We start from the raw sequence: 14,495 nt of genomic DNA on the forward strand, positions 1-14,495 counted from the left end.
AGTCCGTTGGAAAGTAGTGATGCAGTTAATCAAATAATCAGTCTAGCTAGGGAGTTCACTCAATATTGCAGAGCCATCCAGACATTTCCTGATCTAGTTTCAGTATCTCAAGAAAATATGTTGTAGCTTATTTCAGTGCACATTTGTGTTTGAGATGAAAAGCTTTGTATTTATAGCTTCCATTTGTTTCTCATCTTTGTATAGAAACAAAATTGGTTTTCTTTAGAATGTGTCAGACAGGTTTATTTCATGTAACAACCTTTCATTATATAAAACCTAGCTGTTTATCAGACGGGCCTGAAGTACAAGAAAAAACATTTTACGAAAACCAAAGGTAATCAAGGGGTTAATAGATACACTGCCCTGCCTGATTTGCATGTAGGTTTGCAGTGGAATTTTTCTAGAACAGAGCCCTACGGGTTTTTCAGCCTCATTTCTCAGTAGACTGCACAACTGGTGAGAAAGTAGGTATTTTGTCTGACAGCCATTAGAGTCTCATTATTCAGCAAATGTGGAGATAACACAAAAAAGATTTTGAAATCCCTTATCAAAGTTAGCTAACTCTGTCTTAATGAGTGTCAAGAAATAATCTAATGCTCTTCGTTGTTTTTTCGTTGTTTTTTTTTGAGTGATGCTGAGATGCAGGACAGAGCGCTTACAAATGCTGTAAAGGTTGTGACCACTAGTGACTTAATTGCTTTCCTGCTATTGCCTTTATGACATAGATTACTCATAGTGTTCATCTTTTTCTTCATAAAAAGTGTAATTAATTGTGTGAGTGAGTGCTTTATTCCTTTATAGCAGTGTGAGCCAGCAGAAGATAAGACTTTCTGTGAAGAACAATGTTTTGAAACTTGCTTTTCTTACTGGAGCTATTGTCTGCCTTTCTGTTCAGTAGCTCTTCTGCTAATATATTGGAGGCTGCCCTTCTTGTCCTTCTATTAATTTGGTCATTGATCATCTTCTCCCTCCGTGTCTTATTTCAGGGCAAAGAGATGTACAGCAACTATTGTTTCCAATATGATGACTTGTGGGTCCTCTCTCTCTGCCCCAAGCCTGTGTCCCGGGGTAGATCCTAGGGTTTCTTTAGTCAGTCCTTCAAGTACAGTGTGGCTAAATAAGTTTTCCCCACCTTGATTTTATTTTGTCATGGTTTCTTAATATCTCCCTTAATTACTTTCAGCCAGGCTTGTAACTTCTTTGACTGTGATCTCTCTACTTTCATGTGTTTGTTTTAAATGCTGCAAATTTTGTTACAATATTTCTGTGGTACAGCTAAAGCTACTGATTTTTCTCTCTCCAAATTCTTCATGTCCTTCACTTTCAAAGCTCTCCATACCTTTGTATGTCTTTTGTAATGTACTTTCAAGATGCTGACTTGCACCTACCACCCATCAGCCATTGAAACCAGCTTCCCAAACAGCTTTCTGCTTTTCCTGGTACTATTTGTGAAGAGCTCTGCAAACAGCTGCCAAACTTACTTTTGTTAGTCTCACCTTTGAAAATTTCTCTTTCCCTGTGATGGATTGAAAAACAGAAAAGAGCTTGTGAGACATTTGGCTGCCTGTGTTGGTGACCGGTTGTTCTGTCTCTTTTGTGATTTCATACCTCGCTTGGTCTGGGGACCACCTTATTGTTCTGTCTGCAGAAAGCTTAGAACAGCAAGGTCAAATGACAGATTTTAGTAATACCAACTAACTTGCCTCTCTTTAGCATTGTCAATGGGCATATTTTATGAAGAAGTGTAGGAGGAAAAAGTGTAGTGAGAAATAAGGCTCACTTTTTAGTTCTATGTCAGATGTGCCAAGCATCTATAATGTCAGATTTTAACTGAGAATTTCATTTTTCAATAAACACATTTTTACTTTGTCTTTATTGATGCTAGATTAGCTACAGTGATAAGCTTTTCAGCAAAATTTCTTGGATTGTATACAGCTGTAATTAATGTAATTGATTTTACCTTTGCTACACAGTTGATCAGGGAAAGAGCCCTACATACAATAGTCTGACAACCTGATTGATTTCCTTTGTCCGTTCTGTAATCACTGTATGCTTCAGAGGTTGTTTAATGCAGCCCAATATTCACAGGCATATTTGGAGCTGTTGAAATTATAGGGAGAACCTGAAAATTGGTTTCACTCAGTACAGCTTTGCTGGTTTGGGAGATATGCTTGCTTTACCTCAAAGTCTCAGTTACTCTCAAAAATCAACACTTCAGACTAATACCAGTTCCCTGTAACACAACTTGCGTGAACTCAAGGCAATAAGACAATCTTTGCACCACATTTCTAGTAACCCATAAATAAAACATAAACCCTTCCTTTCAGAAGTCACTTTTGGTTTTAGTTACCATAGGAAGTGGCATGGTCAGAAATTAATTGAAGGTGTTCAGGGTCATCAAGCTGTCCATGTTTTTAAAAGTCATTCTTTCAGTAGTGATGTGGTATTGTAACATAACACTGTAGACAAGGCTGATTGCACCAAAGGATTTGCACCTTTCCATGCATCAGCTCTGCTCATCGGTTGCGTAGTGTCGATAACCATGCACTAATTCAGTTATACATTAAATTATTTTGTTGCTGTGTTTCTCCTAATGTAGCTGTTTTAGGCTGAAAATTGCATTAGAAATTGCATGGCTCTTTCCTTCAGGTTTTTCAAGAAGAAAAGGAGCACAAGTATTTATTATTTTCTTACCTTTACAAAGGAGAACCATAAATATCTAGACTGAAGAAAACAGTTTTTTCAACTATGCTCTTTTCTAAGCTGGCACTATGTTCTGTTGTGGGAGCAGGTGGAAGAATTATAAAAACAAATCTCCATTTCTAGGATGGGAAATTAGCAAATCTCTTAAAAGAGCTTCGGTGTAGGGTTGTCTCGAGCAGCAGTGGCCATTTTGCAATGTCTGCGCTGCCCTTTCTATTGTAAGTACTTTCTGTATGGCTGCTGTTCAGTGCCTGCAGCTGGGGGATGCAGTGAAGGACCTGGCACAAGGAAAGGTGCAAAACTGAATGCTGAATCTCTAGATTTATACATGAGTTTTAGAATTCTGCTTGCTTTTATTTGTATTAAGAATCTCAATTCTGAATTAAGAATCTGAATTTTAAGTTACTTTTCCACTGAAAGTAGTACATACATGTTCATCATGAAGTCCAAATTAGATCTTCTACCTAACATGCACGCACCAAACTCACACTGGAAAAAAAAAAAAAAGTTATTCCTAGCAATAGAAAGCAATACCTATAGGCACATTTTAGTATGGTAAGAGATCATTTTAAAACATAAATTTATAATATGCAAATACTTATATGTTATAAAATAGTAAACTTCACACAAATCACAAAGTAAACCAAGTGATCTCTCTTAAAGGTACCGTATAAACCAAACTGCTTAATGGAGTGGTTGGGGCGGGGGGGAATATTCTTTTTGCTTTCTGCGTGGACTGCATTCATTGCTGGACTATGGCCCGAGGCAGAGCATTCATGTTCAGTTGTTCACCAGAAAATAAAACAACTGAAAAGAAGAGATGCATGTTGTGTGTCAGAGGGAAGAAGTTTTATGATAACATTTTTGCCCCTTTTTGAGCTAGGGCAAACCCCGTTCACTTAGCTGGACTAGGATGTCAGCAGTAACAGGTAGGTCCTGTAGATTATGCCGTAGCAACTGTAGTGGGAGTGGCATGTCCTGCAAAGATTGGTAAATCTCTTAAGCTGGTCTTGCTCTGGGAGCTAGAACCTGTTAGATTTGAACCTGTCAGATGTTATCCTGCGCTGTGTCCTGACTTTGGTACATACAGCTGAAGTGAGGCAGTACTAATTAGATAAACAAGTCTTGAATTCTAACATGGTGCTGACACAAACATAAGGCAAACAACCAGAAATATGTGAAAACAACTTCAAAGCAGAATTGAAACAATGTAAGTAGGCAACAAGAGCATTGATATTACTGAGCCCAAAGCAATACTTAATTAGCTAGCTTTATTTTTTCCTTGGGCTCTATTTCAGAATAAATTCAGGCTTCAGTAAGAACTTGAAATGAACCATTGATTTAATTCTCTGGAGTCTGGAGGAAAAAGGAGACTTAATTTAAAGACAGGAATTTAACACAGATGAAATATGGCCTTTCTGTGTAGAAAAAGAACATAGTCGGGTACAGTGCAACAGTACGGGGTCAGATTTCAAATGAACCCCTTGCATGTGAGTTAGGATGTAAACATTTCAACCTGACCCTGACTCAGGTAGAATCACAGCTGCAGTTTTCTGGGAGGAGGTTGGTACTGCTGTGACCTCCTGCTTCCAGCTGTGGTCTGCTGAGCGGTACAGCAAAAGCCAGTGGTACGGCCCTGGTCCTGGGCAGGGTGGGCTCACTCATGCACTTCTTTGGCCTCTGCCTGGCTCTGCTGGGCTCCGTGGGCTTGGCCCGGGTGGAAATAAGAGCAAATTTGAGCCTATTCTCAATAACACTTGCCTTCAGAAATAGCAAGAGGACTATAATCCTACCACTTCATCTAACCATCTACATGTATTTTATACGGTGATTACAGTTTGGAAGTAGGTATATGCACGCAGGCATTAACAGTTACATTTCTGATTTCTGCATGGAGATATTATTTGTTACCCATGTGCTATAAGTACAAATAAAAGAGTAATCTTCTTTGTGCTTTGTATATACATGCGATTTGCATTTCCTGTGCTTTGAGCAGTTGAATACTTGGCATTTCTGTCTCAAACATAAAACTGTAAGTAATGGTGTTTTGAATTCTGTGGATTGAAAACAATAAGCTGTTATCAAAAGCCCATTTGGAGAAGTGCAATTTTCTGATTTTAGAAGCCAGGAAAACCCAATCCTGGCCCCACTGCAGTGACAAATATGCACTTAGCTCAGTGTACTTTCTGTGGGAGTTAAACTGTATAATAACCTTACAATTATGATCTTTGAAGATGTTCTGCATTAAGCGTTTAGAATGGTGGAAGGAAACATTAATTCATAGAGGGGCGTGTGTCTCTCTTTATACACATACATCTCCATGGATGAAGAGCTTATTTGTGTCAGGAAGCTTTCCAAATGATGGTAGTATTATGTGAACTGAGGTTCTTTCCAAAAGCTGAGATACTGGCAGAATTGAGCCCAGCTGGATGCTGGTAACTTCTCTCTAGTTTTCTAGAAGTTCTCTTGTTAGCTTGTTATTCATTATATACTCTAGAATTGCTTTGTATTATGAATAGTGAAAACACTGTAAATCTAGGGAATATTTCAAAAATTGATGTATTACATCAGCTGATGGCCAGCTTACGTGTTGGTCGACAACAGGCTGAATATGAGCCTGCAGAAGGCCAACAGCATCCTGGTTTTATCAGGAACAGTGTGGCCAGCAGGACTAGGGAAGTGATCGTCCCCCTGTACTCTGCACTGGTGAGGCCGCACCTCGAATACTGGGTTCAGTTTTGGGCCCCTCATTACAAGGACACTGAGGTGCTGGAGCATGTCCAAAGAAGGGCAACAAAGCTGGTGAAGGGTCTAGAGCACAAGTCTTACGAGGAGCGGCTGAGGGAGCTGCGGTTGTTTAGCCTGGAGAAAAGGAGGCTGAGGGGAGACCTTATTGCTCTCCACAACTACCTGAAGGGAGGTTGTAGTGAGGTGGGGGTCGGTCTCTTTTCCCAAGTAACAAGCAATAGAACAAGAGGAAACGCCTCAAGTTGCACCAGGGGAGGTTTAGATTAGATATTAGGAAAAATTTCTTCACAGAAACGTAGTCAAGCATTGGAAGGCTCCCTAGGGAAGTGGTTGAGTCCCCGTCCCTGGAGGTGTTTAAAAGATGGGTAGATGTGGCGCTTAGGGACATGGTTTAGTGGTGGACTTGGGAGTCCTAGGTTAGCAGTTGGACTTGATGATCTTAAAGGTCTTTTCCAACCTAAACGATTCTATGATTCTAAGTGAGGAGAACTGGGAAATGAAATCTGTTGTTTTTCAATCATCTGTTAAATTTAGTGATGGAAAACCATCAGTCTGTGATGGTAATTGGTGGCCTGTGTAAAATGGATCTTAGTCCGTTGCTCAGGATCTCACTCCGCAGAGACCTCATGGCAAAACAAAGAAATAAAAATCTGCTCCCTCTTGTTGCAGACAGTTTGAACAGCGAGGTCAGGGGCTGCAGACAGGAATGTGAACGGTGCACTTGCTGCATGAGGCAGTTTCTCAGGCCAGGAGTCCACCCTGGTGCGCATCAGCTGGCATTCCTGCTGGCCCCCTCGTGTTCTCTCTCTCACAGGAGAAGATGATTTCTGTCTCTAGGAAGTGTTTCAAAAGCACCAAATCTTTATGCTTACATTAAAAAAAATACATGGGAAACAACATAAAAAAACCTCCAAACCAGAAGTGTAGTCTCTATATATTAAACGTACAGCTTGTAGTTCTGCAAGTGTATTATTCTTTTAAGGAGGAACCTTCCTTTTATTGCACTGAGGTTCACATATATCCTGGTGTTATGTCTTTTGCAGTCTGGCATAATATTGCATAGAACAACAACAACAAGTCTATTTCCCTGTAACGTGAATTCACAAATGGCAGTGGTTCAGTGTGTTTCCTTTGTAGATGTTAGCACCTTTGAGAACTTTCCATATTGAAAACTCTTTAATTTCAAATGCTAGCAAATGCTATTTATTAAAAGCGTGTATTTTATGAAGACTCACATGTCATATAATGTGTTCTAGATTTTTGCAGATGTGACTTATTACTATAGAGCCATTAAAATTGAATAGTCTATGAACTATGATTTAACATCACTTTCTTTTGTCATACTTTATCAATCAAAATACCTCAGAATCTGGTTTTATCATTAATTTGCTCCTAATAGTAGTCTTTGTACTTGATCATTTTCAATGTTTAATACAGTTCATATCATGTAATTTAAAAGTAGTTTTATCACTATTTTAAAAAATAATAATTCTTTTATTAGAATTTTCTTTCTCCTGGTTTTTAACAATCTAAAATTGATGTACTGCAATGCTCTTCTGGGAAATACGCCAACAACTGTGGGTTGTAGTTTCAGGATGCCTGTTCATAGTTCATATGCACTCTCAAGTGTTTGTTGTAGGGAGTACAGTCCTGTTTTCAGAATTCTTGGTAGCACAGCATTGGCCTGATACACAGAGTGATGCTAAGGCAGAGTCTGGTAGCTGTAAACATAAAGTGCAACAGCCCATATTCAAAAATAACCAATCGCTCAAAATAGAACCTAGTTTTTCAAATCAATTCAATACTATTTAAAACTATGCCATAGGTTTCAAATGGGATATGAGCAGTTTTTAAGAGGTTGCTGTTATGTAGATATTGTACTTGCTTAGATGATAAAATTTGATTCTTGTTCAGAGTGACAACAGGTCACTCACACAATAATTTCTTATGTCCATTTTGTCAGGGTTGCTCGCACCAGAACCACTATACTGTCCCCGTCCCATCCCATGTTCTTTATAGGTGAGCTTGTTTTACTGCCAGCAGCTAGTATGGCTTGTGGTCACAAGGACTGCAGTTGAACAGCTTAAAATGCAGTGAGCCGTTGTAGACAGCACGTAGGCAAGGAGCATTTGAATACTGGCTCTGGCACAAAGTTCTTTAGGCACAGTTGGGACATTTAATCTCTTGCCTTGTGATCACCATCTGTAAAATGAAGTAGTACCTGCCTACCTGTCTCATAGGAGCACAGATGATTGACTCGTGCTTGTGAAGTGATACAGGAATGCACTGAATGCACGTCAGAGCCATCTGACCTCCAGATATATGGGGAATTGTTCTTGGAGAAAACTAAAAATACTGGCAGCTGTGTTCATGTGTGTAGTGTAGTACCATAATCAACTCTGTAACTGAAATGAGGTATATCATATGTCAAGATGGTTCTGGAGACTTTCAATGTCCTCCCAGTGACTTTGAGAAATGAGCCATTCCAAAGACAAATATATTGCTTTTCAGAAATATTTTTATAATCCCCAGTGCAAAGGCTCACATGTTTCTGAGCACTCTCCAGTCCTTAACCCTGGCTGCCTTTGGGCTTGCTTGGGCTCCTTTCAACTGGCCAAACCTGCAGCATGACAGCAACAATAGCTGGCATGAATTTGTTGAAGTCATTGCTATTCACTGGTAACCTTAAAAACAGAATTTAGGCCCCTGTTGTGTTAGGTTCACTAAAACCACCAGGACAATTACTGTATGATTTTTTTGTGTGTGTGTGTGCAGCATATTATGACGTATGTATTTTGCTTCTTTTAGAAGATAAAGGGAAAGCAAAACCCAATAATGCAAGTCAGCAGTCCAGTACAGAAGTGGGTCCTTTTCTTCCCAAACCTGGAGTGGCAGCAGTGGCACCTGTAACACCTGCCTCATCCTCCAAGAGCACAAACGGAGCCCCTAACACAGTTTCTGAGTCAGAAGAGGAAAAAGCCAAAAAACTGCTTTACTGTTCATTATGCAAAGTGGCTGTGAATTCCCTGTCACAACTAGAAGCCCACAATACAGGTGAGTACTCATAGAGTGCAAGTCAGTTGTGTCTTACTTTTAAAATTATAATTTTTAAAAGTCAGTGTAACAAGCTGGTTTTCTGTCACTGTGGTGGACATGCTTCACTGAAGACTCTTTTAGTTAAAACTTAAAATGGCAAGTTACAAAAACATTTCTGTTAATGACAATTTCATGTGTGGTGTTTGATATTTTATTAAAGCACTCTCTAAATTTTTTTGAACTGTCCTTCATGTAATCTATAAACTTTTAGTTGACAAAGTCCCTACAGTTCATGTTACCTAATCAGAATCCATCAGACCTCCAAAGTGGGGATCATAGTATGATCGTAGTGATTTCTGTAACACAAAGGTTTCTAAAATGTCGGTTCTCTCTCTTTCATATTTCATCTCACAATCTCTAGTGTCTGGGTTTTTTGCTGGTACAACTTACAGTATTTTTTTTTATTTGATATTTTTGATAATTTTAGGGTGGGCTCCTTATATTTCCTAGATTTCCTAGAATCTTTTGATTATTGTGAATTAGATATGCTCCCTTTAAAAGGCCACAAGCAGCAATCCTGAATGTGCTCTGGCTGCTCTGTGGCGTGCTGGTGATGTAAAGCTTGTTAACAAACCATTGAAGCTGGTTTTACAGCTGTAATCCATTCTTGAAGTGGCCAAAGCAGCCATTTCTTCCAAATCAGAGGATAGTTATTGAAGTATTCCTGTTCCTAGGCAGGTTTTGAGTGATTGCTGTGGTTCATCTCCCACTCTTGGCTTGGCCCTTTTTCGTGATTCACCAGCTATTTGGATTTTGGCAGAAGAGTAAGCAACAAACACCTTGGCCATACAGCCACACATTGCCCCCAAACAGAGAAGCTGTGGTCCAGTGTGCCTGTTTTTCCCTTTTTGTACAAACCCTTCTTCCATTGTCTGACTTCCCTTTAGATCAAGGAAGCGGGAGCTACACTGACCAAAAGCAGAGTCGTCATTAATCCTGATCTGTGGTGACTTTAACCATTATGTCTTGCAGATAAATGTGTTACAAAAAGTCCCAAGACTAATGGATATGGTTATGTTGCTGATCATTAACTCACTTGCGTCTCCTTGCCCATTAGGCTCCAAGCACAAGACCATGGTCGAGGCTCGGAACGGTGCTGGTCCCATCAAATCTTACCCTAGACCTGGATCCCGGCTGAAGGTCCAGAATGGCAGTAAAGGCTCAGGACTGCAGAACAAGACATTTCATTGTGAAATCTGTGATGTCCATGTTAATTCAGAAATTCAACTTAAACAGGTAGCTTGGGGGCTTGTAACTGGGGCTCCTTTGTTGGTTTTAGTTGGATTGCAATATTATAGGTGGGATGTAGGTCTGTGGGAAGATGTTTTGGCAAAAGGTGAACTTAGTATTTCTTTTCTGTCATCCCACAACTATTTCTAAAGAGTTCACCATAGGTCAAGTTCACATAGTTGTTTCAGCTGGGAAAAAATGGCCTTGAGAGTGTAAAGCAGAGGTGGACAAGGTGTCAGTATCAATGAATAACATAGCAGATCTAGTTTAAAAGTTTGCTGTGGCTGAAGAGAGAGATTTGAACTTTGGTCTCCCAAATGGAAGAAATTCTGGGTTGAGATTCCCTGAATTCCTTTTTTGGTGCTGGGATACTTTTTAATATTATGTGAGAAGGAGAATGTGACTTGAATCTATTGGTTTAGAACAATCAGCAGGAGAGTAATACTGTAGATATGTCTGAATTTTGTAGAGCAACATTATCATTAACAGTGTTGCTGTATGAACATGCAGCTCTGCTCTGTCCGAATCAGTTAGGCCTGGGTTCAGAGCTCTGCCAGTACAAATACATTGTTTCTGATACCCAAACGGGAATCTCTAACTGGACGGTGCTGTGCTGTGCGGATGTGTCTTCTCATTCCCTGTTATTTCAGTGATCTCTAGGATAGTATTAAATTGCATGGTGCAGACATATCGCCGAGTACTGGTTCTTCCTTCAGCTAATATTGAATTATTTATACAACTGAACGGCACCAGCAGGACTGAAATTTACCTCCTACTTCTGAATATCCCTATGACCTAGTGATTACAGCTCTGCCTGGTTTAAAGCTTCTCAAGTGGAAAAAGGAAATTCTAACCAAAATATCTAATTTGCAGAGCCTGTCTCGGATCACAGAATTCGCTGTATTTGACTAGTTTCTGATTCTCTATTTCATGTGCTCCAAATTGTTATGTTTAATTTAGCAAAACTCATCTTTGCTCTCTCTAAAGAACCTGCTTTATCTTACAAACAGGGGCTTAGGCATATCCTGCTGATAAATCAATTTCAAACTCAAAACTGAGAAATGTTTAAACAGCTAATTAAATGTGAGGATATTTATTTCAGCACATTTCCAGCCGAAGGCATAAGGACAGAGTTGCAGGAAAGCCTATGAAACCTAAATATAGTCCTTACAACAAACTGCAGCGCAGCCCAAGTATTTTAGCAGTAAGTATTTTTATTTCTCATCACTGTCTATGTGAATTTGTGACCCTGGGAACTCCCACCGCACAGAGACGGGAACATGCCAGACCTGACACTTCGGCAACATTTCTCCCCCTGCAGGCTGAATCTGCACGGGGATCAGATTTGACGATAGTTATGTATTCTGTCTGCCCAAAGGCACGCAGACAGCACTGCAAGTGTTATTTACTGCTAGGAGGAAGGGAGTAATCAGTGGAATGGGGAATGAACCATGTGCCCTGTGGAAAGGTATCGGCTCTGCTGGGCTAGTGCACTTCTCCTTGAAGGCTGCAATGTATATACTCTGTCTTTCTGGGCACCTGAGATAACTCTCAGTTACGATGGATGCAGTCAGGGAAAAGGACATGTTAAGATATAAGATATAAAAATAGTAATGCTCATTCTCTGCATACAGCAAAACAGAGTGCTGTGTGTATGTATCATGTTGGTCCAAAAGAGTTATCAGGTGTTTAGGAGAATTGATTGCCTATCTGCATGCTCGGGCTCTGTCTGTCACTGCTGTCACTGGCTATCAAAACAGCTCTCCTGCCTTTGTGCCCCCAGCTGTTCCCCTTTCACATCCACCTGCATTTCCAGGAATTCCCCAAGCTGGTTTTGCCAGTCAGCTGCAGCTGGAGTTCAGGCTGTCTCTCGCACAGCACAGATTGTATGTTTAATGCTCATGACTCAGCCTGTATTTTATTCATTAGGGAAAAGTGCATGCCACCTATGGCACAAAAACACTTTATAGGTTGGAAAGAGAGAGATGCAAATGTGTGTGCCCAAAAGTAAGCATATGAAAAGCCTTTAAAAGCTGAAATATTAATATGTCTTTGTAATTGTATAGAGGCAAATGAAAATGCTGCAGGCTTTCTCTAAGTCTCCCCATTTGATAGGTTCTGCACACACTAATCTTTGTCACTTGTGTAATACATCATTTTATAATCTATTGCATAAGGAGAGACCTCCACAAATAAAGGGAGGACATGCCTATCTTTGCCCCCACAAATGTGTGATTGTGGTACAAACTATTTTCAGTGAAACTGTAGTGTATATATTTCTGGTTAGCTTTTTCACCACAAGCGCCAGCAACCATTCTAGATCATAAACTGAGTAATAATTCCTTCAGAAAGAATTCTTTCTGGTATTGATCTTAAAAAATATTTCTATTTTGAAAAGAGCAGCTCTGCATTGGCAGGTAAAAAGCTGACTGGACTAATACTAGTTTCCCATCTTGACCACTCTACTTTTCTACAATTCATTTTTGCAAGTGAAAAATTTGACTTTTGACATTGAAGTCTTAAATCACATTTTTTTAGTATTTCTTGCACAGTTATATAATTTAGTGTTGTTCACTTGCAAATTATGCTTCCTTCTAAACACCAGTGTGACTGCCCCTACACTCAAGAGATTTATGTATCTTTAAATATATAATTTGGTTGCTTTAGTTGCCTTGGGAGTAAGAAGACAATGTGGGTAAAATTTCTAAGCAGCTGACATGAGGCTTCTGTGAGAAACCACGGCGTGCCATTTGTCAGGGTTCATTTTTTCCCTCATGTAAAAGTGGGCACAGGGAGAACTGTATTTACGTTGCTTTTTTGTGTGTTTTATTCCAGGCAAAACTTGCATTCCAGAAGGACATGATTAAGCCGCTGGCACCTGCTTTCCTTTCATCTCCTCTTGCTGCGGCTGCAGCTGTATCGTCGGCTCTGTCCCTTCCTCCCCGTCCCTCTGCCTCCTTGTTCCAGGCACCTGCAATACCACCAGCTCTCCTCAGGCCCAGCCACGGTCCCATCCGTGCAACACCTGCCTCCATACTTTTTGCACCATACTAATTTGTTGATGTGAAAAAGAGATAACTATGGCCAGTAGAAAGGGTAAAAGAAAAGCAGGAAGGGGGTCGAGATTTTTAAATGTCTTTCTCTTTTGAAATGCCATCCAGCATGACATCTCAACCACCCACACCATAAAATTCATCATTGAGGGTACTGCATTTTGGAGTCTAGACAACTCTCTCAGTCTCTCTGTCTCTCCTTTTTTAATTCAAATAGAGAGTGATTTACTAAAAACTTAATTGCTCATAAAATTTATACCATTAAAGATTCATGCATCTATTAATTTTTTTTTTTTTTTGCAATGTATATGATGCACCTTGGAATCAAGGAACATAAAATATTTTCCTGACAGACTTGAAAACTAGGGTCTTCCTTGCTCACACTTCTGTAAATACTTCCCTGAAAACCAATGGGGTAAAATCTAATGTGGAAAAAAAGGTAGATGAACCAAATGCTTGATTGTGGATAACATCTCAAAAATGAATTGCGTCCTTTTTTTCTTTTTTTTTCAGTGTGCTCTTGTTGACAGGGATTGTGTACTGTCCTAGGCCCCAGTACTCGTGTATCTTGTGCAGTACTAAAGATGTATCACATGTCTGATTTCAATATTTTTAGTTTCTGTGCAAATGTTTGAAAGCAATGCAGCGCTGAAGCTTTTAATTATTTCTTTTGTGTCACACTTTATTTAGAGAAATTAAAAATAGAAAGCCATATAACATATAGTTAAGATTACTACTTGTTTGCTACTTCCATTTAACTTATTTTTGTTGTTTCCTTACTGGTGTTGCTAAGCAATGTTTAAAGAGAAAAAAAAGCTTTTCAATTGCACATTATCACAGCTCACATGCATTGTTCAAGATGACAATGCATCCATGTATTGGTACGTAAATATCCTTTTTCTTCATTTCTAACTAGGTTCCTTTGTAACGATGCTGCATAACGTTGTGGCTCCTTAATGCAATAATGTACAGAACATAAAATATTTATAATTGACCGTATTCTCTGTTTACTGAATATATTGCAGTAATGCCCCACCTATCTTCTTACCTCCCCAACCCTTTTATAAAGGTGATATCAATATGCAGACTGAAGTCATTATGTGATAATGGGGACAACAGGTGGAAGAAAGGAAAAAAAAAATAGGATTAACTTTTAGAGCATCTTTATCTGCAATCCATAATAGTAAAATGTCTGTGTATTTTTTTAAATGTACCTTTTCAATAAAATGATAAGAAAAATAGACATGCTTCTTGTGTTTATCAATTGGTACAGAAAAAAAAAAAAGCCTGGAACAAACAAATTTAGCTAAAGGAGTCTTCAGGAGCAGGCAAAGCATTAGAGTTGCAATAAAGTATAATTACAGAACCTGTGTTTACTTCCCTTGTGTTTTAACATCTTCCTTGCTACATCCTGTTACAGCCTTTACTGGAGCTTTTTTGCAGTAAGACTGTAAACATTCACTACATGGGAGATTCAGAGGAAGACGCAGTAGAGCCAGGTGGGTGATTATGGGTTTATTATTGCACCGCCAAAATGCTACAACACGGTTATGCCATCTCTGATGGAGATTAAGGATTAACTTTAAAACCAGCCTGGGCATACCTGAGACTGGAAGCAGGTCACTTTGGAGCCAGGACTTGCTCTGAAGCATGGGCAAAACAGGC

At 39.4% G+C, this 14,495-nt stretch overlaps 1 protein-coding gene across 11 annotated transcripts in view; it reads left to right on the plus strand.

Moving 5' to 3' along the window:
* Positions 1-14,065, plus strand: part of ZNF385B (zinc finger protein 385B) — a 178,399-nt gene extending 164,334 nt beyond the window's left edge. For all 11 annotated transcript variants that reach the window (XM_087731824.1, XM_087731823.1, XM_087731821.1 and 8 more), the window contains 4 exons: positions 8,260-8,505; positions 9,605-9,783; positions 10,880-10,981; positions 12,613-14,065. In XM_087731824.1, the coding sequence (XP_087587950.1) occupies positions 8,260-8,505; positions 9,605-9,783; positions 10,880-10,981; positions 12,613-12,831 (746 nt within the window). In that variant the 3' untranslated portion in view covers positions 12,832-14,065. The remainder of the gene's footprint in view (positions 1-8,259; positions 8,506-9,604; positions 9,784-10,879; positions 10,982-12,612) is intronic.
* Positions 14,066-14,495: the final 430 nt, after the last annotated feature.

This window comes from Nipponia nippon, unplaced genomic scaffold, assembly GCF_047370975.1.
Source record: "Nipponia nippon isolate SJK-2023a ecotype South Korea unplaced genomic scaffold, ASM4737097v1 scaffold_5, whole genome shotgun sequence".
NCBI lineage: Eukaryota > Metazoa > Chordata > Aves > Pelecaniformes > Threskiornithidae > Nipponia > Nipponia nippon.